Source organism: Carassius carassius, chromosome 12 (assembly GCF_963082965.1).
Source record: "Carassius carassius chromosome 12, fCarCar2.1, whole genome shotgun sequence".
Classification (NCBI taxonomy): Eukaryota; Metazoa; Chordata; class Actinopteri; order Cypriniformes; family Cyprinidae; genus Carassius; species Carassius carassius.
Window position 1 is genome coordinate 17278331 of NC_081766.1, and position 24849 is coordinate 17303179.

General features: G+C 37.8%; 1 protein-coding gene across 3 annotated transcripts in view; it reads right to left on the bottom strand.

Annotated features, from left to right (window-relative positions):
* The window catches only part of LOC132154951 (phosphatidylinositol 3-kinase regulatory subunit gamma-like), a 30086-nt gene extending 5470 nt beyond the window's left edge, over positions 1 to 24616 (bottom strand). For 2 of the 3 annotated variants that reach the window (XR_009437213.1, XM_059563697.1), the window contains exons 1-10: positions 24381 to 24616; positions 17772 to 18481; positions 4037 to 4129; positions 3424 to 3489; positions 2025 to 2165; positions 1672 to 1870; positions 1484 to 1569; positions 704 to 809; positions 511 to 609; positions 167 to 347 (exon numbers count right to left, since the gene is read on the bottom strand). Coding sequence is in view for 2 of the 3 variants with exons in the window: in XM_059563697.1 (XP_059419680.1) it covers positions 167 to 347; positions 511 to 609; positions 704 to 809; positions 1484 to 1569; positions 1672 to 1870; positions 2025 to 2165; positions 3424 to 3489; positions 4037 to 4129; positions 17772 to 18096 (1296 nt within the window). In the remaining variant the exon portion in view is untranslated. Of the gene's footprint in view, positions 1 to 166; positions 348 to 510; positions 610 to 703; positions 810 to 1483; positions 1570 to 1671; positions 1871 to 2024; positions 2166 to 3423; positions 3490 to 4036; positions 4130 to 17771; positions 18482 to 18945; positions 19781 to 24380 lie in introns of those variants that run through there. The other variant, XM_059563698.1, reaches the window with a different exon arrangement.
* Between the last annotated feature and the right edge of the window lie 233 nt (positions 24617 to 24849).

Sequence of the window (24849 nt, forward strand, 5' to 3'; positions counted from 1 at the left end):
GAAAGTTAGTCATTGTATAGAAAAGGTTCCATGTGACGATTCTTAAAAAAAATTGTTTTGGTAAATAAGGGTAAATGAATAAAGATAAATACTTATTTTTTTTTCCATGAACTACCACTATAACATGAAGACTGTGCCATTAGTTTGAGGATTGGAGGCATCATACCTGTTGATTTTTAGACACAGGGAAGAGCAGGCGAGAGTCCAGCTTGGCGTTGTATTGGGCCAGAGACTCGTGCCGGTAGTGGTTGATGAGCTCCAACACAGAGAGAAAAGTAAGAGGTTCTGAGAAGCCATACTTCCCCCCGCGGTGAAAAATCTTGATCAGTTTGTTATTGCCTCCTTTCCTGCAATAAACAAAACAAGGCTTTGATCATTTCTGGTCTCTGTTAGAAATTCCTCTTGGTAATGATGCATATCAAACAAATGATACAGCAGCACACCTACGCAAAGTATGCATCTCTTATTAGATATCACACGAACCACTATTAGGTCTGAGGCGGCGCTCACCTGAGGGTCAAGGTATACTCTCCCTGCACTTTGCTTGATGCGTCCCGCACCAGGAACGTACCATCAGGAGTGTCTCTCAACTTCTCATTCACCTCCTCTCTAATACCAAAGGCATCGAATACAGATTAATCATATACAGAAAAGTGTGACAATCTTAATTACAGCCGTATAGGTAATTTTGTCAGTGATTTACCTTGAAATGTCTCCCCAGTACCATTCAGCTTCACTCAGTAAGCCGTTGTTTCCATTGGTCACAGATGAGGCCATTGCTTTGGCTTTGGGTGGTTTAGGAGGGAGAGCTGGATAAGATACAAATATTTACGATTCAAATAAATCCATTTTTATTTATCCCCACACGACTGGGGCCAACATTTGCTTTCATGACTTTCATGCTTCTTCACCATAGAAACATGTGTCTCTAGAGCAACCCGTCTTGCTCAAGGGCATAATGGTGATCGCTCAGGGATCAGCCCTGCAACCTTTCAGATACTAGCCTGGATATTTAACAACAACATCAAGTTTTCTCTCCTGTAGTAGAGTTGAAGTCTACACTAGGGAAGAAAAAGCTTTTTTGCCATTTATTTTTAAATGCAAATCCATAATGCATTTTTTGTAATGAAATAAAATGGTTTACTGAACTGTAACCAAGGCTGCATCCATAGGGAGATCCCTAACCACGGTTGCTTTAACAAGAAAAACTGACTGTGGAAAGCATTATATACATTTATTTCACTGAAACTGTTTCTCTTTAGGTTTACAGACATGACTAAAATTGGGTGAAAATACGCTGTCAGTAAAAAAAAAAAAGGATCTATATTGTGCTAAATTTCTATTTTAAGATAGGGGTCTTTCACAAGGGTATCAGATCCTGATTGGCATGGTTTGAAAGGTTTGAAAACACAGATTACCCGCGTAAATCCCCCCTCGAAACAGTCTATTATACACAACAGCAAAAATGACACCGGTGACTCACCGGGAGGAGTCGGCTCTTGTTCCCAAATTCTCTCCAAAAGAAGTCTCTCAACCGCAACCGCAGGAAACCCCTCATCTTCCTCTGACCTGTAAATCAAACACACAGAAATGAAGATGGTTTGCACATACGCTACTTTACAGCAACAAATTTACAGCCAATAGAAAAAAAAAAAAAAACATCCCGCTCACCCGCTCACAGGGCCCCTGATCAACAGAGGGCCAAAGATTTGGCCGAGGGTGTGAATGTTGAGGCCGTTCTGTGCAGCGCGCTGGCAGACCTTCTCCAGGTGTTTGAGCAAATAATGCAGCGTCAGAAGGTTCTGCAGTGGAACTTCTGGCTTCTCCAGTACCTGCAGCAGCTGCTCTCGGCTCCTCACGGAGGAAACGTCTATTCAGGAATGACATCACCATGAGCACACGGGTCATCAGATGCTCAGGCCAAGACATGGCAGACACTCTGAGCTGTTTGCTCGCTGAGTTCGGTTACTTTCTACAAACGCTGCTCTTTGGGCCTGCACCGATGAGTGAAAAGTGGCACATACCTGATTCTAATTGCACTGCTGCCTGAAGGTCTGTATAAACAGAGGGAGGGATGATGGGGGCAGGAAGTTCCTGCAGGTACCGAACGAGAGCCTCCGAGAGTGCATGAATGTCCCAATGTCCCACGTCCAACTCCTGCAGCTCTGCACAGCAACAAATGACTGGTTTCATCATGATGCACATATAATAAATGACCAGTCACAGCAAGATACACATTATCTAATCCAAAACATCCCTTTCAAACAGAGTTACAGAAATATCCTGGAACTTATGATAACCAAACAGCAAATCGTTGGTAAACATTACCTAACCATTAAAGGGTTACTCCACCCCAAAAATGAAAATTGTGTAATTAAATCACTTACCCCCATGTCGTTCCAAACCTGTAAAAGCTTGGTTCGTCTTCGAAACACAATTTAAAGATATTTTGGATGAAAACCTGGAGGCTTGAGCCTGTCCCATAGACTGCCAAGTACATAACAGTGTCAAGGTCCATGAAAGGTATGAAAAGTTGTCGTCAGAATACTCCAGCTGCCATCAGATGTGCATTCTGGGTTATATGAAGTGACTGGAACACTTTTTGTAAGCGAAGAAAACTATAAAAAAATAAAATATTTTTATCCAAAATATCCTTAAATTGTGTTCCGAAGACAAACTGAGCTTTTACGGGTTTGGAACGACATGGGGGCAAGTGATTAATGACAGCATTTTAATTTTAGAGTGGAGTATCCCTTTTACAACATTTTACTTTGCTGTACCAGTTTTTTTTAATAGTATATACAGTAAAATCCAAAAGCCTGACACTTCATTAATTTAATTTTAAATCTAATCTTGGAAGTAATGTTTTAAAATATTTTTAATAATTACACAAACACTATGAAGTGAACGATCGACAGATATTGATTATACAGATGGACAGACTGAGTAATAATTACACTTATTTAATATACAGAATTATTTAAACAATGCTTATATTTTATATTATGATACAATAAATATTACATACAATAAATTATATATTTTAAATAGAGAAATGTATTTATTTATTAATATCTTGATATATAGATTGATAGATTTAAATAATTATTTTTCTATTTAGGATTTAAACAATAATGCTTTCATTTTATATTGAATATTTATTAATTAATATAAATATATTTTTAAATAAATGTATTTCTTTGTAGATGATGATTGATATAGACAGACAGACAGACAGATATTTAAGCAATGTATGCAAGCTGATATCTAAACTAAAATGAACAGAACAGAAAGATTCATAGCTACTAAGAATAACACACAAAACATTAAAACAATCAAAATCAAAAAGACAGCCAACTGTCTTCTCCAGCACAGGAAGTGTACACCTATGTGGCAAAGGATGAGAACTTCGATTAAACTTACCAGCGGGGCTCTGTCTGTCAGAGGCTGAAGCAGTGGATGTCCTGTATAGTGTCCTGGAGTCCAGACCTAGCAGAAAATTGAGGAGTTAGCTCATCTCTCAAAAATAGATCTTCCATGCCAGCTTGGATTAGAGCAGCAGTTACATCTAAACATTAAACGTAAAAAAGCCCAGAGATATAAATATATCCAGTCACGCTATCGGGAGAACTGGGAAAACAGCCCAGCTGAATCCCTGAGCCTCGCTTTAGTCTGTGAAGAAGTGAGAAACGGCTTCAGTCGAACCAGACGGTCCGAGCGTCCCTCAGTCTCTCGCTCCGGGGAGAAAGAGAGGGATGGCTTACAGTGAAAGAGGAAATCTGGATGTTAATAACTGCCATATGGTCTAATAAGAAACACCTCGGGTTTCAATATTATTTTCGATGTGGAAATATCTATTAAAAAATTCTAATCAATTTAAAAAATAAATAATTTCATATTTTTGTTCTTTCTTGTGGCCTGGAGGCGCTCTGCAGGGATTCCTGCTCGCTCTGGATTTGCGCTTCGTATCATGGGTCAGGCTCTCTAACAAACAATAAAGCCCTTTACATGCAATTCAGTGGCACAAAAGTATTACCTGTCCGCTCAATTGCTTCGACCACCTTAATAAGATAAGGAGGAGCAGTTTCCGGGTGTGTGGACTGTTTGGTCAAGTCCAGGACTGGAGCAACTGAAAAGAAAAAGATAATTTCCCTCAAAACTCTGCTTATAACAATTACAAAGATATCATTCTGTGAACTTTTTCGAATAAATAAGAGTGTCCAAGACTGAAAAGGAAAAGCCTTTCAAAAACCATTATACTATTTTTAACAGAGGTTTAAATTCAGTTACATAAATGTGGTGTGAACAAGTAAAAAGTGGTAAAAAAAAGTTACACCTTTAATACATGTGAATTTATATACCTTAGTTCATATAACTGATATTTAAGTTTTAAAATATATTTTCAAAAGAAGCCTGTTTACATCGTCAAAAATAATCACACATGACATTTCACATCTTGCAACAAACATTTGTTTTGTGATAAAAGGGTCCCCTCTCTGACATCACTTCCTGTTGTGTGTTTAATTTTCCTGCTTTCTGGCTACACAACATGGCTTTGATTTGGCAGACAAATGTTTTTAAAAAAATACTAACAAGTAGCTAAAAAAAGTTTTTTTTTTTAGGAAATAATACAAGATTATGCCAAACTATCTAATATGCTCTTCTTTTCATAAGGTTTTATCTTTAGTATGACATCACTGACTTTTTTCTTCTTTTTTGAAATGATCAAAACTCATTTTAATTCAAAAACTAAAAGCATGTTCATTCTATAAGAAGTGTATTCAATTCACTGTGATAATGATTTGCATATCTACTGTATTTATAATTACAGTAATAGATTCAGACCAAAAATGTCTTTAGGATACCATAGGATTCAATTTATTTTCTAAATGAAAAGAGTGCCTTATATAATATAAAATCCAAATCTGAAGTAAAATGTTTCTTAACACCAGCATTGACCCTGGCTCTCTTCATTCTCATCTTTGAATTGTGATTTCCAAGATTGCAGCTTTCTCCATCTACTGTTGTGACTCACTGTCCCGAGGCCAATGTTTTAAATTTGACTTTGACTTGCCTGTTACCTTTTTTTAAATATAGTGCTAAATGTACAGTCCTTCGTGGAATACTAAAGCTGCCAAAAACAGCAACTGTCTAGCGCAGAAGCCTGTTGACATGATGTAATGTAAAGGCTCTTCGATAAAATCGGGTATTTTCAACGCAGGCCACTTCTCTGTCTTAGGTAGAGCGATGGCTTTGGGATGTATATTTTCTATTGGTTAAAACCCTTGAAGACCTCTTTCAGTCACATAAAACACTTCAACACAAAAACTAACCAAAATATTCAAGTAGATGTTAGAACGCATAACAAAATCACATAGCAAAAGATAATAGAAAGAAACTGCACAAAGAAAACAAAGGAAAAAAAAGTATTTATAAGACAAAAGCTTTTTACTGGTGAAAAAAAACTATGAACGTTTCCTCCCGTCTTATTCCACCCCTTCTAGAGAAAGAGCTGCCTTGGTACTTTGCGTGAGTGGAGCACAATAAACGATTTAATCAAAAATCCTGAACAAGCAAAACCCCACTGGCCATGTGCCAGACCCTCCTTTTCAGGCCCACCACAAAGAGGCCAGAGCTTGGCTGCCTTAGCCTCCTGGCAGTGCAAGGCTAAACCACGTCTGATTATTAATTTTGGAGTTCAGACAAAGTGCCATGTCAGCACATTCCACTTTTCCACAGCACGTTAAACATGGAACTTAGCTCGCTTTTCCCTCTTACGGACATGAAGCCTGCCTCTTCCGCCCTCAATCTTTCCTCATCTCGCACATTTAACATGACACGGAAATGAATCCATGTTCTACTCTTAATCCTTGTTGTATCTTTGCTTTCCTGGGGAAGTATTACAGAAACTTCCTAACTTAATCCTTGAATTAAAAGTTATTTTTGCTGTGTAATAACCATGGTTACTACTAAACAAATAGAAAAAGGGTTAGGTTGTTTCTGTAATACAGCAAAATTAAAAAGAACAAAATTAAGCTAATTTTATTTGCAACTTTAGACTAAGATTTATTTGTCAACTACAAATTTAAAAGAGCGTTTTACACATACTGGCACTCATACTTTCATACTCATCCAGTCTCTACTGAACTGAACTATTGACAGAATTTATTGTCTGATTGTCTTAATCATTGTTTTTGTCCAGATCTATTAATTTATTCAGAAATACATTAATAAAAAATTTAAACAATGACTTTAAAACACCTTGTGTCTAGTGGCCTTTTAGTTTAATTTCTGGATCAAAATTAATTTCATTTTCATCTAAGAGGCATTTCCAAAATATCTAAGAGATTGTTTAACTAGGCAAAAATGTCTAGAAAGTGAATTGTCCTGATCTCAAGTGATCTAATGAAGAAAACATTTTTTTTTAATTAAAAGAATGGAGACCATGAAATGAAAAGTTGTTTGGCATATTTTTAATTCGATTTTATTTATTTTATTTTGTTTTGCTGCTCCACTGATAAAAAAAAATGATCAAATCAACCTCACGGTGTAACTAACATGGTTAAAACAACAAAAAACAAAACAGGAAATGACATCTGGACCCCTCCATGACTGTCAAGGGGTGTCAATGTCAAGAAGTGTCTTCTATTAGAACTAAAACTATTAGATAAATGGACTTATGACAAAGCATTCGGTTTCCTAAAACCATATGAAAGCAACATGAATACAAAGAGTACATTTCTAAGAATTTAGCACATGCATTTTAAACAAAACATTTTAAAAGCAGTTTCCTTTTCTTTATTGTGGACACTCTTGTTGGTCATTGTCAAATAACTAGTGCTGCTCATTGCCATGAATCTAGCGTTTCAATACGTATCACGATACGGGGTTATGATACGATATGTTGGGATACATTGCGATACTGTAAGCAAGGAGATATATTGGGATATTTCTTATTTTAGGAATAGGATATATTTATAGGAAAGCGGTCATTAAAAACACACCACCATATGCAAACCTTAGCAATAAATTAATAAATACTAATTATTTAACCAAAACACAGTGGGATCTGCATTTGCAATAATCAGTCCCTTTAACATTCAGTGTTACTGAAACACTTTTTTACATCTGCCTAATAGAAATGAAAAATAAACTGCTTACAGGATTCCTAAAGAAAGCAAAACAATTGTATAACAATTAAAATAAATGCAGATGTTGAACCTTTCCACTTGGATTTCACAGGTTTTTCAGTTTGTATTTATTTTCCGAGTGGAATCATGTAATCCGCGACGCAAGCACCGCCCCAACTGCACAAAATGCCCCCAAAATGAGAGAAAGCTGCAGCCGCGCGGCGACCCTACCACCTGCTGTGCTCCGCATTAGCCTCTTCACACGGGACACGGCAAGCAGCGGAACTGAGGCGGCGCCCATGCCACATTCCCACGGTGGACGTTACCACAAAAGCCCAAATGAGAAATTGATATTCTGTTTTTGAGAATTGATACAGTATCGCCAAACAAATATCGCAATACGTGCAACAAAATATAAAAAACAACCTAAATATGTTACTTCACTAATAAACTAAACTATAGCTTCAAACTCACTGGCACAAACACTCAAACACGCAGCAGGAGTTTTTGTGCAAAATACCGCTTTTAGGAAAAACAGCTGTGGCCCTACAGTCATTGTTGGTTTTTGGAGAGAGAACCAACTAATCATTACCCAATTATAGTCGTCTTGGTAGTCTGCATTCTGGCTGGCCTGCAACTGAATGTGCCCTGGGAAAAAAAACAACTGCAACAACTAATGATATGATTACAGCAACAGCTTGCTTTATTCGCCTGCCACTTCTTCACGGCTACAGTCATGGCAAATTTGATCATATCTGTTCTTATATGGTAGGCTAACAAAAGTAAGCAACTTTTCTCCGGTTGTTTATTATTTGATCCCTTCTGACTTTAAATTAAACAACGGCCTACATTTTGGTAGTCCAAATTGCTCGACTTTGCAGTTGTATGTGCGGTTTGGTTTTTTGCTGGACTTGCAACTCCGATGTGTTCATTAACTTTGATTTGGCATTGCTCTACTAATGGAAAATGATGTCTTTGTACTCTGAGGATATGATTATGTAAGACAACTTTCACCCACATTGCTTTGTGCAGTTCAGTAATCTGGGCACCTCATTCAAGGCTAACCGAAGACCTAGCCCATTTCCTTTCCGTGGAGCGCTCAACATGTTTTAATCTTAATGCAGTGCAAACACTATTAAGAAACACAACACACAAAAGCTCCAACTATAAGAGACAGTCTTACATAGCTACAGTTTCTTTTTGTTGATAATAATCGGCTTTTAGTTAACATTTCAAACACCAATAATTTAATTACACTAATACATTTTAATAAACAAATCTCAAAATATCCATTTTCCACACTGTACATTATTATGTTGAAATGCCTAAAATCACTTGAATTTTAAACAATTAATTTTAGTTTTTAAATATCAATAAAACAGGGGAAAAAAAGTCAGATAAAATTACATTTAAGAAAAAATACAGGAAAGCAATTTAATGTCCATAAATTTGTTAATCAAATACACACACACACACACAAAAAGTTTGTAACATTTTTAAATATGCATTGTATTACATATGAATTGTATTGTTATTGAACCCATTATTGATTTATTCTATGTATGTTTGAATAAATCTGTCAAACTTCTGATGTTTTTCTGACAGCTAATGGTTTAAATTTGAACAATTAACAGATGGATTGATTTTAGTAGAGCCCGACCGATATATCGGCCGGCCGATATTATCGGCCGATATAAGCTAATTGCATTTAAATCGGCATCGGCATTTATAACGGCCGATGAAACATGAGAAACAGAGTCTCATGCTTCACTCATGTTATGAGTGTTGCATAGTGTGCCCACCAGAGGGAGCTCTGCAGCTCCAGAGTTAACAACAGCGCCAGAAGTCCACTACAGAAGAAAGCGATCAACTGTTTTGACGGTGAGTCTGTCGTTCGTCATGTGAAATGATTGTAGATTTAGTTCATACCCTGTATATAAAAACTGTGTGGTAGCTCTAGCTAACGGTCCTATCATTATCACTTCTAAATATTCTGTAACATCACTTACAGCCGCTAATGCATTGCTATATTAGATTAGCCACAAAGCTAATACCATGTTTATCAGTGGAAGAGCGCGAACGTTAATAGGAGGTCAAACTATAACGTTAGCGTTTAACTTTTTCTTATTCTATTGCGGTGTGTTTCCCACATAATGACCGCGTAATTGGGCCTTTCACACAGGACGCGGTATGCACGGCGCTTGCCGCTGGGTTCAGCGTTGCCCTTCAGATACAACGCGATTTGCGCTGCGCTATGGCATAGGCGGAGTTTTAAAAACGTTTAGCGGGAGCTCTTTCATAGTCTGTTCCTCCTCCTTTCGGTCAGCAGCAAACATGTATCTGTCCCGTTGTAAGAAGCGAGCGATAGCGCTAGTCCTGCTGATGAGAATTAAGAGAGAAGCAAGGAAGAAGAGGCTACCCTCAGGTCCAGAGAACAATTTGGTGAATTCAGGCTGGTTACGTTACTCTAACGCTAATAGCTTCCTTTTTAGCAGGCCCCTTAAATGCTTGCTATTAACTTGTTTGAAGGTGGTTCTTCTCAAAATTGACAGCGGTGTGTTCATGACACTAACGTTAACCATTCAACTTCGAATTGATTCCGTAATCTTCCGGTAATAGTAGGCAAGACGATGTTTTGATTCAGACTGCACAAAGAGAAGAGGAGAAGATATACGGGTCTGTTGTGAATGTGTCTGTGAGAGCAAATATAGTGTAGTTACAGTAACTACAGTAGGTGCGTCAGAAATAATTAAACCAGAGGGGACATGTAAATAAATGTGAGCTGAACAAGCGCTTTTTTTTTTTTTTTTTTACATATTGTTTCAAAGCAGCTTTACAGACATAACAGGAAAATGTTGAAATAATATTGTTAAATATAAGTAGGTAATACCTATTGCTTGACAAATAAAAAAAATATATATATTTCTCATTTTTGCCTATGTAGGAGATCCCAGTTTATTATTATTATAATTCTAATGATGACATGAGTAATGATACATGGTGATATTATTAATACACATGCTTATTCTTTCTCTGTCTCTCTTTCTGCCTACAGATGGCTGAAAAAGGTGAATGCTGTAGCAGCAAAGTGTGGGACTACTTCTGCAAATACTTTAAGTTTAGTATTATAATTTATTTACAGTAAACACACAGACTGTTAAAACCAGCTTCAACTGGAAGAAAGTAAAAGTGTTAAATGTTTAAAACCAGACTGTTTTTTGATCATTAAAAAATATATACTTTTGATGTGCAATTGTTTAGTCATTGAGACTGTAATCTAAGGCTTTTTTTTTTTTAACATAGTCCATTCTGGAAAATGGTTTATACAGCCCACATACATAGAACAGGCAGATATTTTGCTATTGAATGTTATGTAAGTGCAGTTTATAGGAAATGGGTCTAATATCCAGATTATTTTTTAAAATCAAAATATCGGCTTATAAATCGGCTCTTTTCGAGTTAATATCGGCATCGGCCCCCAAAAATCCATATCGGTCGGGCTCTAGATTTTAGTCTTTAGTATTTTACTTTTCAGTTACAGAAAATTACAGAATTTAATTGTATACCATTTAGTGGTTATTGGCTATAACATGAAAATGAATATCAACTTATCAATATGAGCCAGAATAGTAACATCCGTTCATCCCTAGTGGGCATAAACCTTAATTATTCTTGAATTTTGTCCGTCACAATAAAATGCATAATGTTCTGATAAAGCCTTTTGTACATTCCAAGTAAAAATATGCCTAGTATTTAAACACAGGCCAAAGCATCATGGGAAAGATTCAGCCTTTAGTACAGGCTGAGATTGGAGGCCTTAACTAGCCCTCGACTAATTCTGTGAAAGAAAGTTCAAGCTAAGGAGCTGGGGGAAAATTTAAGGGGCCTTCTTTTCTGAGAATTGTAGTGAGTGGATAGTTTATAGCTGCCTGGAGACAGTATCAGAAGAGTCTGTGAAACGGGGAGGAGGAACAGGCGGAGACTGTAGAAATGCCAAGCCATGGTTCACTTCAGCAAGCAGTAAAACTGAGGCCAGGAAAAGAAAGGGGGGGGAGAGGGAGAACTTCTGCGAAACACAACCAAGTTTGACTTTGTAAACCATTTCTGTGTGGATAGTGTGGGCAGATTTTGATTAAATCACATGAAATCTGTTTCAATGAATGAGAGCACTTACAGATAAAAAGAGTAACAGTTATGTTTTTAATTATATGGGCTGATATTTCCAAAGCTACGATCATTTTCACATTTTCTTTACAGATGCTTTTCTGCCATATTAACGTTAGCTTACACAAAGAGTGCACTATCAATTACTCTAGCTGGCGGAAAAACAGATTTAAAAAAAAAAAAATTCAAGTACTAGATCCAAGCTATGAGCTTTCAGTATAAATGCTGGTGTCTGGTTTATTAGCACCTGACAGATTCGAGGATGACCTTTTTTCTTTTGCTCCACCAGTTTAATGAATGTAATTTTTTTTTAAGTGTCTTATAGGGATGGGACGGTATGAAAATTTAATATCACGATTATAGTGACTAAAATGATCACGATTATCAATATTATCACGGTTTTGTTGAAACGAGATGAAAGTGTTCAAAAATAGTTGATGCTCACACTGAAAACATTTCAGCAAGTTTTATATTTAATAATCAACAAACAACTAATAAAACAAGCAACTCTATGCACTTAATTTAAAGAAAGATTAAATTCTGTGGCATTTCCTTCCTTACAATGAAAAGTGTAGAAGCATAGAAAAGCATAGAAAAGTCACTGACTTTCGCCATTCCTTCTCGAAAAAAAACAAAAAAAACATTGTGCGCTGCGCTTGCGTCAGACTGTTGCTGGCTGGACATGATTTAATAGTGAGTTATTAAAACCGCGATAATCAAACACGGTTTTAATGATAATTCATTTTTAAACGATATTACTAACCTTCAGCACATTTTATCACGGTTATCAATAAAACCGGTTATCGTCCCATCCCTAGTGTCTTATGAGGGGTGTCTTAAGTTGGAAGTTTAGGAGGTCAGTCAACATGTCTTGATCTAGATGAGTGAGTCTTTCATACACAGCAGGTCGAGAGTTAGTAGTCCAGTTATTGCCTATAAATTAGGGTTTAGGGCTGCACAATTAATTGAAATTAAATTGCAAAGGCAATAAATTGCAATTAAGGCACACTGCACTTATCGTTCCCGCTGACTTCCAATCATATGCATGCGTCGGAAACGCAAGCTTGTGCGAAAAATTCCAAAGTTCATGTTTGGTGAACTTTGACCTGCGAATTCGCATCATGTGAAGACGTGGGACCAGTAGAAGATCGATACGTCACTGCGTGACCTCTGTACAGAAATTCAAAAATTAAGGAAGCGCTAATTTTAGCTGTACTGCAGCGTCCTATTTTATAAAATAAAAAAAATAAAAAACAAGCTGCATGGTTCGCAGTGTCAATGGAAACAGGAACAGATGATAGATTTGATTGAGGACACGTTATAATTTTTTATTGCTTAGGTGTATATATTTATTTATAGAGAGATAGAGAGACAGAGAATACAATATAATAAGAGGCTTTTGACGCTGTCGCAAAAGACACAGTATAAGCGCATATTAATCCATGTTGTTATAACGGGAAACCATTATCTCCTGCTCCCGCCCTTATTCGCAGCAGCGTTTGAAAATTTCATTCAAAGTCTAGTGTGACCGCCCCTTTAGGAAGAGGCTGCAATTGTCATGCATCTTTCAGTTAAGCATGGTTCTGTGATCAGTAGTAAATGTCCATCCAAAGCCAGAGGGCACTCTCACACTGAAAATCTAAATATATCCCGAAGAAGAAATCAAGGAAATGCCTGTCGCTGCAGCTGAATATACAGAAGATTTAACTGCTTTCATTGATTCAACCTGACTCATAAAACACACGACTATGGCAAATTATGTTGTCATTCTTATTATTATAATTTTTATCATCATTAAGTATATCTATAATGAAATGCTAATCAACATAGCCTTTATCACTGCCTAGAATACAATGAAATATTGTGTGTCTTAATTATTCTGTTTAAGAAGCCACATCATCTCAGAAGGATTTATTTTAAACAGTCGACTGATGTTACGAAGTGAATTTGGAGTTAAAATGTTATTAAATGTGGTATTTTCACATGCTCTCAGATGGAGCTGCATTTACTAAACAGAGCCATAGTTCACTGAGAAGATACGCAAACAGCTGTCATAATCAAGAACAAATTCATCAACTTCATAATCCTACAATTATATTGTCTGCGATTATGAACGCGACTTTGCATAGCTGGTCAGAGAACTATTGCTCTGCACAGTAAATGCTGCTCCACCTGTAAGCAGGTGATGGAGATTTACTGCTAATCACAAAACTGTCTTACTGACTAAATGTGCATGACAATCGCAATTAATAGTCTTCGATTAATCGTGCAGCCCTAAGTCTAGATTCTTCATTTTAGGAGCATAATCAGGGTTCTAGAGTGCGACCAATTTGGTCACACGTGCAACCTAATTTCTCAATGGTGCGACAAAAAAATTAGAGGCCGTTCAAAAAAAAAAAAAAGTCTTCCTATGGTTCAACAACAGACACTAAAGCCCTGCATTTCAGCCCGACCCTGATGGGCCCAACTTTTTTATGCCTCTCGAGCTGGGCTTCGGGTTAATTATCACGTCATAGTTCAGACGCGGGCCAGGCCTCCCGCCTGTTTTAGACCTTTCCTTACTTTTACATTTAAGTCATCCATCAGTGATGAAAAAAGATTGCCGCCCTGGTGGAAACAACACGAGACCATGCTACCGCGACCGTCAAGAGCGGCTCGAAGGTGTTTATTGTCCCACAGCAGCAGGATGGTGTGTGCCATCAGCAGCTGAACAGTTCTGCTTCAAATACACGCAATAGGCTTATGCTTGCCGCAAAGCACCAGCAAAAGTAATTACCATAAATGTGATGGGGGAAATATTAAGGAGATATTTTAATAATTTACTAAAAAACTAGTGTTTTCTGAGTTTGTGTTTTGCAAGGGTGAAGTTGCCGAGCCTGACTAGCCATCTCCTTAGACGCGCCTTTAGAGAGAAGTGCATCTTTACGGATTGATTATAATGAAAGTGTTTGTTTTTTATTTGATTTATTTCATTAAGTAGTAATTTAAAGCTTTCTATAGATATATTTATCATGTCTGTGAGGCATGTATTCGTTGAGTTTCGGTTAATTTTTGTACTCCTGTTAAAGACGAGATGTCAGAAAGCGCAGTTACGAATTATGTATTACTCTTACCTTAAGGGCTTTGCGATATATCGTATATAAGCGATAATATCGGAATAATTTTGATGACGGTGAAAAATGTGAAAATATTGTGAATATCGAATATTTCAAATTCAAGCATACTTTCCCAAAAGAATGTGCCAAACATCCAAAAAGGGAACATGTTATTGTGGGCTGCTCTACACTCCTCTACTACGCGAACTCTCATGAATGCGGTTGCCAGATATCAAGAGTTCAAATCCCCGAATCAGAGCTTCGCTGTTACATAGATACATTTTCTTCCTGGTGTTTTGCTTATTTTAAGCAATAGTGCAACCATGCACACGCAAACGCTTACTCCTCATTGCGGAAGCACCGCCTCAGATGATCTGAAAAACAAACAAAGCTGGAGTTTAGCATCTAAATGAAAACGTCATTCAGCCAGTCTGTGCTCTATCATGAGATCTCGACGGTATTGTTTGCGATTGTGGTCGCTGTATAAATGCAATCGATTTTGTGAGAATAGAGATACATAGGCTATGGCAATGTGGAATTTCTAATAGGAATTTAACTTTTATAATATTTTTCATTTGTTTTACCAGTTTTCATAATATAGACAGAGAAAGTGTATAATATATAAATATATATTAAAAAAACCTATGTGCTTCAGCAAATAGCTCCCCATCTGAGAGTGTTTTTAGTAGCACTGGGAACATAGTTTCAAGCCACAGAGCTTCTCTTAAACCAGAGACAGTAGACAGACTTGTGTTCTTAGCTAAAATCTTGTAAAAGAATAAAATAAAAAATACCTATCCCAGTTTAATTATTCCCCCCCAGTTTTTTTATTATTTAAATACAACTGCAAACATATCGAGATAAATATCGAATATCGTAAAAAATGTGACAATATCGAGAATTTTTTTCATATATTGCCCAGCCTTACTTACCTTTATGGGCAAAAATAACGGCGTATCCAATGAAAAAAATGCAAGTCACGCTGTCGTCTCCATGCCCTTAAGTGTCTTCGCACAAACTATTGGATATTTATAGCGCATATTTATCTGGGTCTAACGTTTAAACTTATATGCTTGAACTTTTTTATATCTATAGATTTTATTTTATGCAAGTCATGATGATTTGAGAAGGCTTAATTGATCTAACATAAGCTCACTGTCTGCCGCTGGCTGCTTGGTCGTTACTTTAAAAAAAACTCAAACTTATATTTAACAAACTGAAAAAAAACTCCAAACGTTTTTCTAAATTAACTTAAAAAAACGAAACAGAAAATTATCACTTTGCTATTACATACAAAACTGAACTATTTTAATAGCTGAAACAGTAGTATAAACTTTATAGGGACTGTTTAGCTGTTCAAATCAGACACTAGAGCATCCCTTCATTCAGACACAGTGGAAGATCTGATAAGTATCAGTGTAGAGGGGCAAAGTCTGGAAGATTTTGCTGCTAGACAGAGAGTGGCCAGCTGATTTAGCCAAGGCCAAAGATCAAGAAGGCCAAACTACAGTAGTTGGCCATCCGAGGGGCAAGTGACTGCATTTGAGGACAGTCCATAAGACATTGAGCCATGAGATGTTCAGTTTGAAGCCCTTAAAAAACTCAATTTAGATTTTATTTTTTATTTCATTTATCTTGAGATGTTTTAAGTTTGAATTTCAGCTCAGTGAAACACTTTAAGCACCAACACTTTTCCAGTAAGTTACCTTTCTTGTAGAATTTTGCTTGAAATAAAGAACTCTGCTGACCAGATTGTTAGTTAATCATCTAGGCTACAAGTCAATATTGCCTATATGGACAGCAAAAAAAAAAAAAGTAAACTTGTGAAACTGCGGTGTTAAATGCGATGCGGTTGAAAATTTGGGTGCACTTAACTTTTGTGCTTGTGCACCAAAGAAAAAAAGTTAGGCGCACCAGTGCAACCAGTGCAGAAGTTAGTCTAGAGCCATGATAATGATTCCTGTCTTCCTCTTTTTTTTAATGCTACATTCTCAATGCAAATCAATTTAAACAGCAAGCAAATGTCTCAGGCAAGTAGGTCAATTACCTACATCTACATAAGAAAAGCAGAGAGAATTGTGTAAGTTAGTCGATTAAACTGGTAACGACTTTTAGAAAGAAGTCAATAAAGCAACAGTGAGGAGCAACTTTTGACCAATGAATTACCAACACCTGTCCGGAGTCCAATCCTTTATGACTGAATAACATATTTAGAAAATTATTTTAGATATTTTTAGCCCAAAAAGTTGAATACAACTAGATTTGATTAATTTTTCCATGACTTTTGAAGTCCTGAAAATCAGGATAAAACAAAATAAAAAATCTGGAGATTTTTTCATGTATTCCATGATATTTGTGACCCTGTTCATGTTTCTGGGCCTAAACAGAATCGGTGCCTGCAGAACTCCAGATTTCCACAGAATGGGAATAGCCATCATTCACACCTCTACATATTTCGTGCCTCTTGCAACACAGAATTCCACAGATTTTCCTAAAATCTAAATTGTGCGTATCTGGTCCAGTAATTCAACCCCTCAAAGTACACCACAACTTCTCTTGCGTTCTCTTTTTAGTCAGTGAGCATCACAAATCAAATGTGACAACTTTTTTTTAGTGTGCACTGCAGTGCTGGAGAATTTTAACTGTCCAAAAAAGGGACACAAAGGAGACATTGAAGCAAAAATCACCTGATGGGAGTGGGAATGTGCAGATGAAGCTGAAAGCCCTACCTGATACATTTAACTCTCCAGATTGGCCTGGGGAACTGCCAGGCCTCCAAACATACTATAATTTACTGCTTCCTGAGGGCATAAAAGGAGGAGGAGAAAGAGCACGGGGAAAGTGCCAGAGAAATACAGGAGCAAAGACAGAAGGAGACACTAAATAACTAAGAGAGTACAAGGTAGCATCTACACAGAAGATTGTGCTGCACTCTTAAAAATAAAGGTTCCAACAGGAGTTTTTCACAGCAATGCCATAGAATCCATTTTAGGTTATCCAAAGAACCACTATTTGAACAGTTCTTAAAAGAACTGATTTTAGAGCATTTTAAAGAGTAAAGAGCATTTTAATATTCTAAAGAACCTTTTTACACTGTAAAGACCCTTTGTGGAATGGGAAAAAAAATCTTACACAAGCAAAATCTCCAATGATTCAACACCTAACTGATTTCATTGTAGAAGAAGCCTGCTGTCAACTGCAAATTCCCTCTTTTCCTTCAAAAATAAAAGAAAACTTAAAGAGGTGTTCATTATTAGCGATCTAAGGCCTGATTCAACAAGCATAGCAGTCAGTCCCCGAAACAAAACAGGTTATGACAGCTCTTTAACACTGATTAAGCAGGATAGTCATTGGTCATCACAGTAAAAGCAGCCAGTCTTACCCTGCGAGGAGGCTGTTGGCTCAGGTCTGGGAACAGCAGGAAGCGGTCTCTGAGAACGAGGCTGGCTGGACAGCACTGACATTTTCACAGGTCCCAAATACTGCACGTACGTCCCTGGAAAGTTTCCCCTTTGTTTGGTTCGCTCGTTAAAGCCCAAGATCCAGCCGAGGCATTTTGGGTGCTGCTCGTCTCCCTCTATAAAGCCCTGCGACAGCAGAGACGCTTTGTCGACCATCAGGATATCACCAGGCTCAAGGTCAATGTCATTCTCCCAGTCCTTACAGTAGGAATACAGAGATTTGTACTGGAAACCATCGGCAGCCATTTTCAGAGTATGAATTGACGATCACCACAGGCTGAAGAACGTCGGACTGGGGATGAAACTTTGTGAGGGTGCGAATGATGTCGTACCGTGGGACGTTTAGTTAAAAGCTAAGCACTTCTGACCAAAGCTCATAAACAGGCATGCGCGGTAGCAACGGCTTAGACCTGGCCGGTGTTGGCCGAACAGGCCACTTTTCTCAGCTTGAACCCGCGGTTCAACCAAATGATGGAACAGAGGGAATGCAGCATGCTCATTCAAGCAACGGAAAAGAAATAAAGAATTAAGTCCTTCACAGATTTATTTAGCCAAATCAGCCGATGTCGTCTTATAGCAGGTTGCTCAACATTCCCTCTTAAGATGTGATCCTCCGAATGTAACGTGATGACTGTATAGAGGAAAAAAAACAAATACATATTAAGAGCAAAATACTCACACAAAAGCTTTCTAAAAGAATAATAAAATGATCACAACAACTTAATCAGTACATTTACAGTTGAGCTACAGCAAGGCTTTTGCAAAGTCCAGACAGTCCAAGTATACATGACAGAATGCGTAACAAAATATTCAAAGCATTAAATACACGTTGTGCATCACCTCTGTTTCTTATAGAAAATGCACATCGCAGAGGCCAACTGTAGTCTGATTAAACATGCTGGACAAAGACTAGGTCTGTAAATCCGACTTCACAAAAAACAGATACTGAAGATTTTACAATTAAATAAAAAAAAACAATTTTTTGCATTAATCTGACTGAAATCGGCACGCTACGTCATTCGTAAGACCAGGTGAATTTTTAAACACCATGATCTTAAAGCAAACTAAACCCGAGAAACAAGCTTCTGCACTTACCTTGAAAAAATTAAGCCAGAAATATCAAGTCCGCTAGTGTCGCAGCACGTCGACAAAAATTCAGCAAATAGCCAAAAAGATTACTGCCTCAAATTTGTCAAAGATGTTCACAGTTGTTTCTGGGAATAGCATTCCTGAATGAGCTCAGGTCGCTTAACTTTCAAAATAATCCAAAGTCCATATTTGCATAAGAATCCAATTATTACAGTACGCAGTTGATATTGTTCAAGTATATTTGCAATATGCATCACTTATATGACGGAATGGCAAAACGTATAATTTTTTTTATGCGCATGCGCACATTTGAAACCAGGGGCTTATGCTCATATACCAGTGAAGTGGCATTTTAAAGGTTTGCAAACCCCGTGGAGAGACTGCAATCTAATAAACAACGTCAAAGTGTTTGCAGGCATCACAGGGCAACACTCACCCCACTTTGACCAGGTGCACTAGGGTCTCAGTCCGACATCCTCAGTGAGGAGAAGAGAGGTGCAAGCGCAGACACGTGGCCCTGACATACCCAACCACAGCCCGCAGTCCTCACACCACCGAAACACCCCCTCCGAAATACGTCATCCCCCTTTCCGCCTTTTCATCATTATAACTAAAGCATTTCATGTAATGCTACTGGATTGTATGACAGAGTTCATTCAGGAAAAAAGAAAAAGTCAAATCCGAGTCGGAGTGCTAAAGCTAAAAGTTCTGCTGAGAGAAATCCTCATCTTTACAGTCAAGCACAAAGCTTAAAATGCAGGACGGCGGCTGACAGATTCGTACGCCTCCTTTCATCCCCTTTATTCAGTCTGGGCAGAGCAGTTTGCAAAACACTGTGACCAAGGCAGAGCACAAAATAATTAATGAATCCAGGCAGCAAACTCACTGTTGCTACAGAAGGGAAAAGGTAATCCTGGATTCCTATTGGGCAGCATATGGCCATGTGCTCAAGAATCACCAGAGAAGCTGGGGCAAATCAAGCAAACGGTCTAATATTAGAAAATGTATCTAGGCAGTGATCTAACCCTAAACCTTTAAACTATACTGCTTTTCTACAGTGGATAACTTTTTTTTTGCTCATTATAGGGATGTTTATGCCTGTATGACATGTTTTAAGCATTCTGAATGAGAGACGAGCAATGTAAAATCTAAATATTTGTTGAATGAGGCTTGTCTAATCAGGACTATGGCACATTAGGATCATTGAAGCACAGGGGAAAGGACTGGATTCTGCTTCGAATTCTACTGAGAAAACCGGATCAGGATTCTCTTTCATTCTGTGCATGTCTTCAGCCTCAGGCTACCAAGGTAGGAGTTATAATCCATCCACGAGACCAGTCTAAGATTTAAGAAAGTAGGACAGTCACAGTGTTTTGCAAATGTGCGTTGAGGAGGAAAACGATGAGCTTGTCTGGGTATGGAAAGCTTATGCAATATTTTTTCCCTCTCTCGTCTCATTGGCCGAAGTACCTTGACTAATGCCCATGAGTCTGGTGACAGACTGTGTTCTTCAAACAATATGTCCTTTTAAAGCTTGGAGTGTGTAGGACTGAAGGAACGGCATACAAAACATACCCTCTGGATATACCGCATGCAATTTTTCAGTTAAGGACAATGTTGCTCATTAAAGTTAAAATGTCTTTTATTTTTTTTAAATACTTGATCAAGTTAATGCACAGTCAACTATAAGCAAGTCATAAGCAAGCATGCTCATTCCCATGAAAAATGTAAACACAGTAGTGCTTTCAAAACATTCCTCTGTTTGTTGGAGCATCCTGACCGGCTCAACACAGCAACATTGGCTGATCCAATGGTGTAAATCTGGGAAGGGACTACCCACTTGTCCATTAAAGGATTTGTTCAAGGGGCGTAACGAGAATTTTATTTTTGGGGGGTCCCATCTTAAAATGAGGGGGCAACTCATTATACACACAAACACACACACACACATATATATTACTTTTTACACGAGTCCGTTACGTCGTAGAATCTACGAGGGCAATTATTAAATGATGTCATCATACTCAGTCCAGAAAATCCACCAATTTACATTCGAAAAACAGAAGAATATATACAGCATGAGCAAATATATATATACCGCATAAAATCACAGCATTTTTACTTCACTGTTTCAGCAGCATAACAGCATACAACATAGCTAAGCGGCTATAATTCAAACCATGGGATTACCTTTTACATGACAAGGCGGATCTACGGGGGCGATTATTATTGAACTATAATCAAGCCATGTGAACTCATTGTACCATTTTGGGGAAAAGCAACGATTCTTTCCGGCAAACTCAATGTAAGTAAATGCGGTCATCAATGGTTGTGAATGCGGTTCATCAATTGCAGACAAATCATTGGGCATTATGCTGATCTGTGTCGTGGAAGTCTCACCGCTACACTCCTGTGATGAAATAGGCGTTTCTGTGTCCTGAGAAGCCTCAGGTGCCACTTCACTCGCTGTCGCAGAGCTTTTTTGAAAAAGCGTAATATTGTACTTTGCGTGACAGCTACCATTGTCACCGAATATTAATGAACTCTCAAGCGAAGATGACGGCGTCAGTTACGCACAACACGTGACATAGTTTAATCAAATCAAGTTTGAAAACAGCCGCACTTTACCGTGCACCATTTCGATTGGTCAATCTATCAATCAGACTGACAAATCAACATTTTCTTATTTTACTTATTTTATTTTAAGCAATCGGAAATCTGAGGGGGCCGGACCTGTAAATGGCAAGCCACTGATTTGTTCCAGAATAAAGATTTCATCCAATATGTTCATGTCTTTCTCCAGAAAGAAATTAAGGTTTTTGAGTAAAACATTCTATGAGTTTTCTCTATATACTTTATCTCCATATACTTTTTCCATAGACTTTAATGGTAATTGAAAGTCCAAATTGCAGTCTGCAAATTGCAGCAAGATGATCATTTGTGGTTAAAAGTATAGAATTTTTTTTTTTTTTTTTTTTAAAGACCGATCGTTTCACTAGATAAGATACTAGACTTTGAAGCTGCTTTAAAAACTGCAATTTAGACCTTCAATCCATTGGCCTACATTGAATTCTATTATATGGAGAAAAATCCTGGAATGGTTTCCTTTAAAAACCTTTTAAATTTCTTTGCGAGTGAAGAGATGATATGGGGGTGAGTAAATTATCAGGATTTTTTTTTATCTTTTTTTACCTTGCATTTCTTAAGTACTGTCACGTTGACTTAATGTTTCCATCTATAATTTTGTTTAGATTTTTTTTCAGTGTTACTTAAATTATTAAGAAGAGTAATCTAATGTCAAGATGAAACAAAAGTAGCAACAGACCTTTCATATTGTGAGGCACATCCGGGTGTAACAAAATATTTAAAGGGGTCATATGATGCTTTTTAAAGATAATTTCTTAGTGTATCTGGTGTAACAGAATATGTTGACATGCTATAATGTTCAAAAAACACATTATTTTTTCAAATAATGTACATTATTGTAGGTCCTCTATGCCCCGCCTCTCTGAAACACATCGTTTCCCTCCTTCCGACAAGTGCAGTCTGCTCTGATTGGGCAACTGACACAGTGCATTGTGATTGGCCGAACACCCCAAGCACTCGTCAGAAATGTAACGCCCCTTTCCATAATCGCAAGCTTCATCTTTGAAAATAGATTTTAAGACAGTTAATAAGTCCTTAGTTTTACCATCAGTTCAAGCTCTAAAGGGGAACAGAGTGTGACAGACACAGTGATGAAGGTCTTATGTGTTTGCAGTACACAAGCCACGGACGGTTAAGACAGCTGACTCCACTGTGGGGCCCTCTTTCTCTCTCTCTCTCCCTCTCTCTCTCTCACACACACACACAAGATGCGCAGAACTCCGCATTTTAACATTCAATAGCAAATACTTAAAACTAATTACAAAACATACTTCCAGTAGCTGATTCAGAAGCACCAGATTGTCGTAGCAAAGTCAGAAAGACCTCCTCTTCTAGTTTCACGAAACGGTCGTTCATAAATGCATTGCTGTTCTGTTGTAAGTAATCTTAAAGATTCCTAAATGCATCTACTATCAGAAGGCCAAATAAAATGCTTTTGGTTTCGCCTAGAAACACAAAGCATCTCCCTGACAAGGCTGCTTCAACACTAACTGTGGTTACTGAAACCACGCCTTCTTTCATTGTGTGGAAATATTAGCGTAATGCCGCCCAAATGTTCACGCAGTGACATAGACATGTGGGGGCGTGTTAGAACGAGCCATTTTAAGGGGGCGTGGTATAGTCTTAACTTTGATAAAGAATATCTATTTGGATTTGAGACTTTAGTCTTTGCAACTTTACAGATCTTCTTCATGCACCAAGAGCTTGTTACACTCCAAAGAGAAAGGAAAAATGTAAATTGCGTCATATGACCCTTTTAAAAAGAAGAGGAGTTTTTTCTTTCAATCGGTTATTAATTGGATTTTGAGATTTAAAAAAAAAAAGAAATATTCATGGATAAGTAATTCACATGGTGCGGTCACATTAGCAAAATTTAGGCTATATTTCACAGGCAACGAAGGCCTAGGGCCATTGTCCATTATCAATAGTGTAGCAATCTGTTGCAGACTTCCAATCGAATCAGTTTTATATTGGTAAATTCGTGTTCAATTTTACAAACTTGAATCCATCCAATCCAATCGCTTCGAAATTCAAGATTGCGCGTATTCCTGTTTAAATGACTGCACTGCGCCGTACAAAGGTAAATATGGCCTCAGATAGAGAACTATAACTTGCACTCACAAAATATCTAGGGTGAATTTTAATTTTTAGGCTGACTTTGAACTGAAATGTAGTAGCTAGTATAGTTCTTCGCTTAGCTGAAGCAAGCTTAACTGGACGCAACGCACAGACTAAACGACAGAGATTTACCGTCCCGCCTCCGGCTCCACTCCGGGGTTTTCATTCACCCCTCTGGGAACAATCCTGAGAAAAACTCGCTCCCTCAGAGACAACAGTAAAAAAAAAATCCTTGTGTTGTTATACTGAAATAATTAACACTATAAAAGCAGTGACTAACAAATTGGCATTTCAAATTCAGAACGGTAAAATCTTATTTAAAAAGTTTAGTTTTTAGCATAAATACTTCAAGTGCTCGAGTCATTGTCACGCGCTGGAGCTCTTGCAGGCTTTTCACTTAACTGTGTATCTACTGCCTTGATCAGACAAGGCGAAAACGCTTCTGCATGCAAACCTAACGCATATCGGTCTGCACATTTTTGTCCCCCACTAAATCCACGATTTAGTCGGAACTAAACCATTGCCTTATCGTTAGAAGCAAACAAGTCCACGTCATGTATGCTGTAGCAGCACACTTCGTGTCCTTTCCACCATTTCCCCACATTTGGAGGCTGCTAGCTAGCCGTCATGTTTAGTAGAGTACAGTAACGCAATGTGCAAAACTTAGGAAAACTTACCCGTGGCAAGTCGTTGCGAAAGCTTCGACTGTTTTCTTTCGCGTATGTCAATAAATGTGCGATCCTAACACTCGGCCGGATTTAGGGTTTTAACTCCCTCAGCAGAATGCAGGACTGATTTCTTTTTCCTTTTCATTCCGCACGAATCTTTTCAACTTACCGAACTGCCATTTTCCAGCTCAGCACGAAGCGGGCAGGACTGCTTGAGAACTAGAGAAACCGGGACGGAAAATAGCGGAAAGAGCCGAAAATGTCCGAAAGAGCAAATCTCGCATAACACATGAAGCGTTCATCATTCTTGCGCCAACCCGCTGTGGTTAGACGAGGTAGTGCAAAAACCAGTTCATAAAAAATGTAGACCTACAAGTGATACAATTTTTTAATAAAAAATAAACATCTCAAATTTCGCTATTTTTATTTGTTTTAGCGTTTATCAGAGTACTGACACATTTAACAAATTCAAAAATAA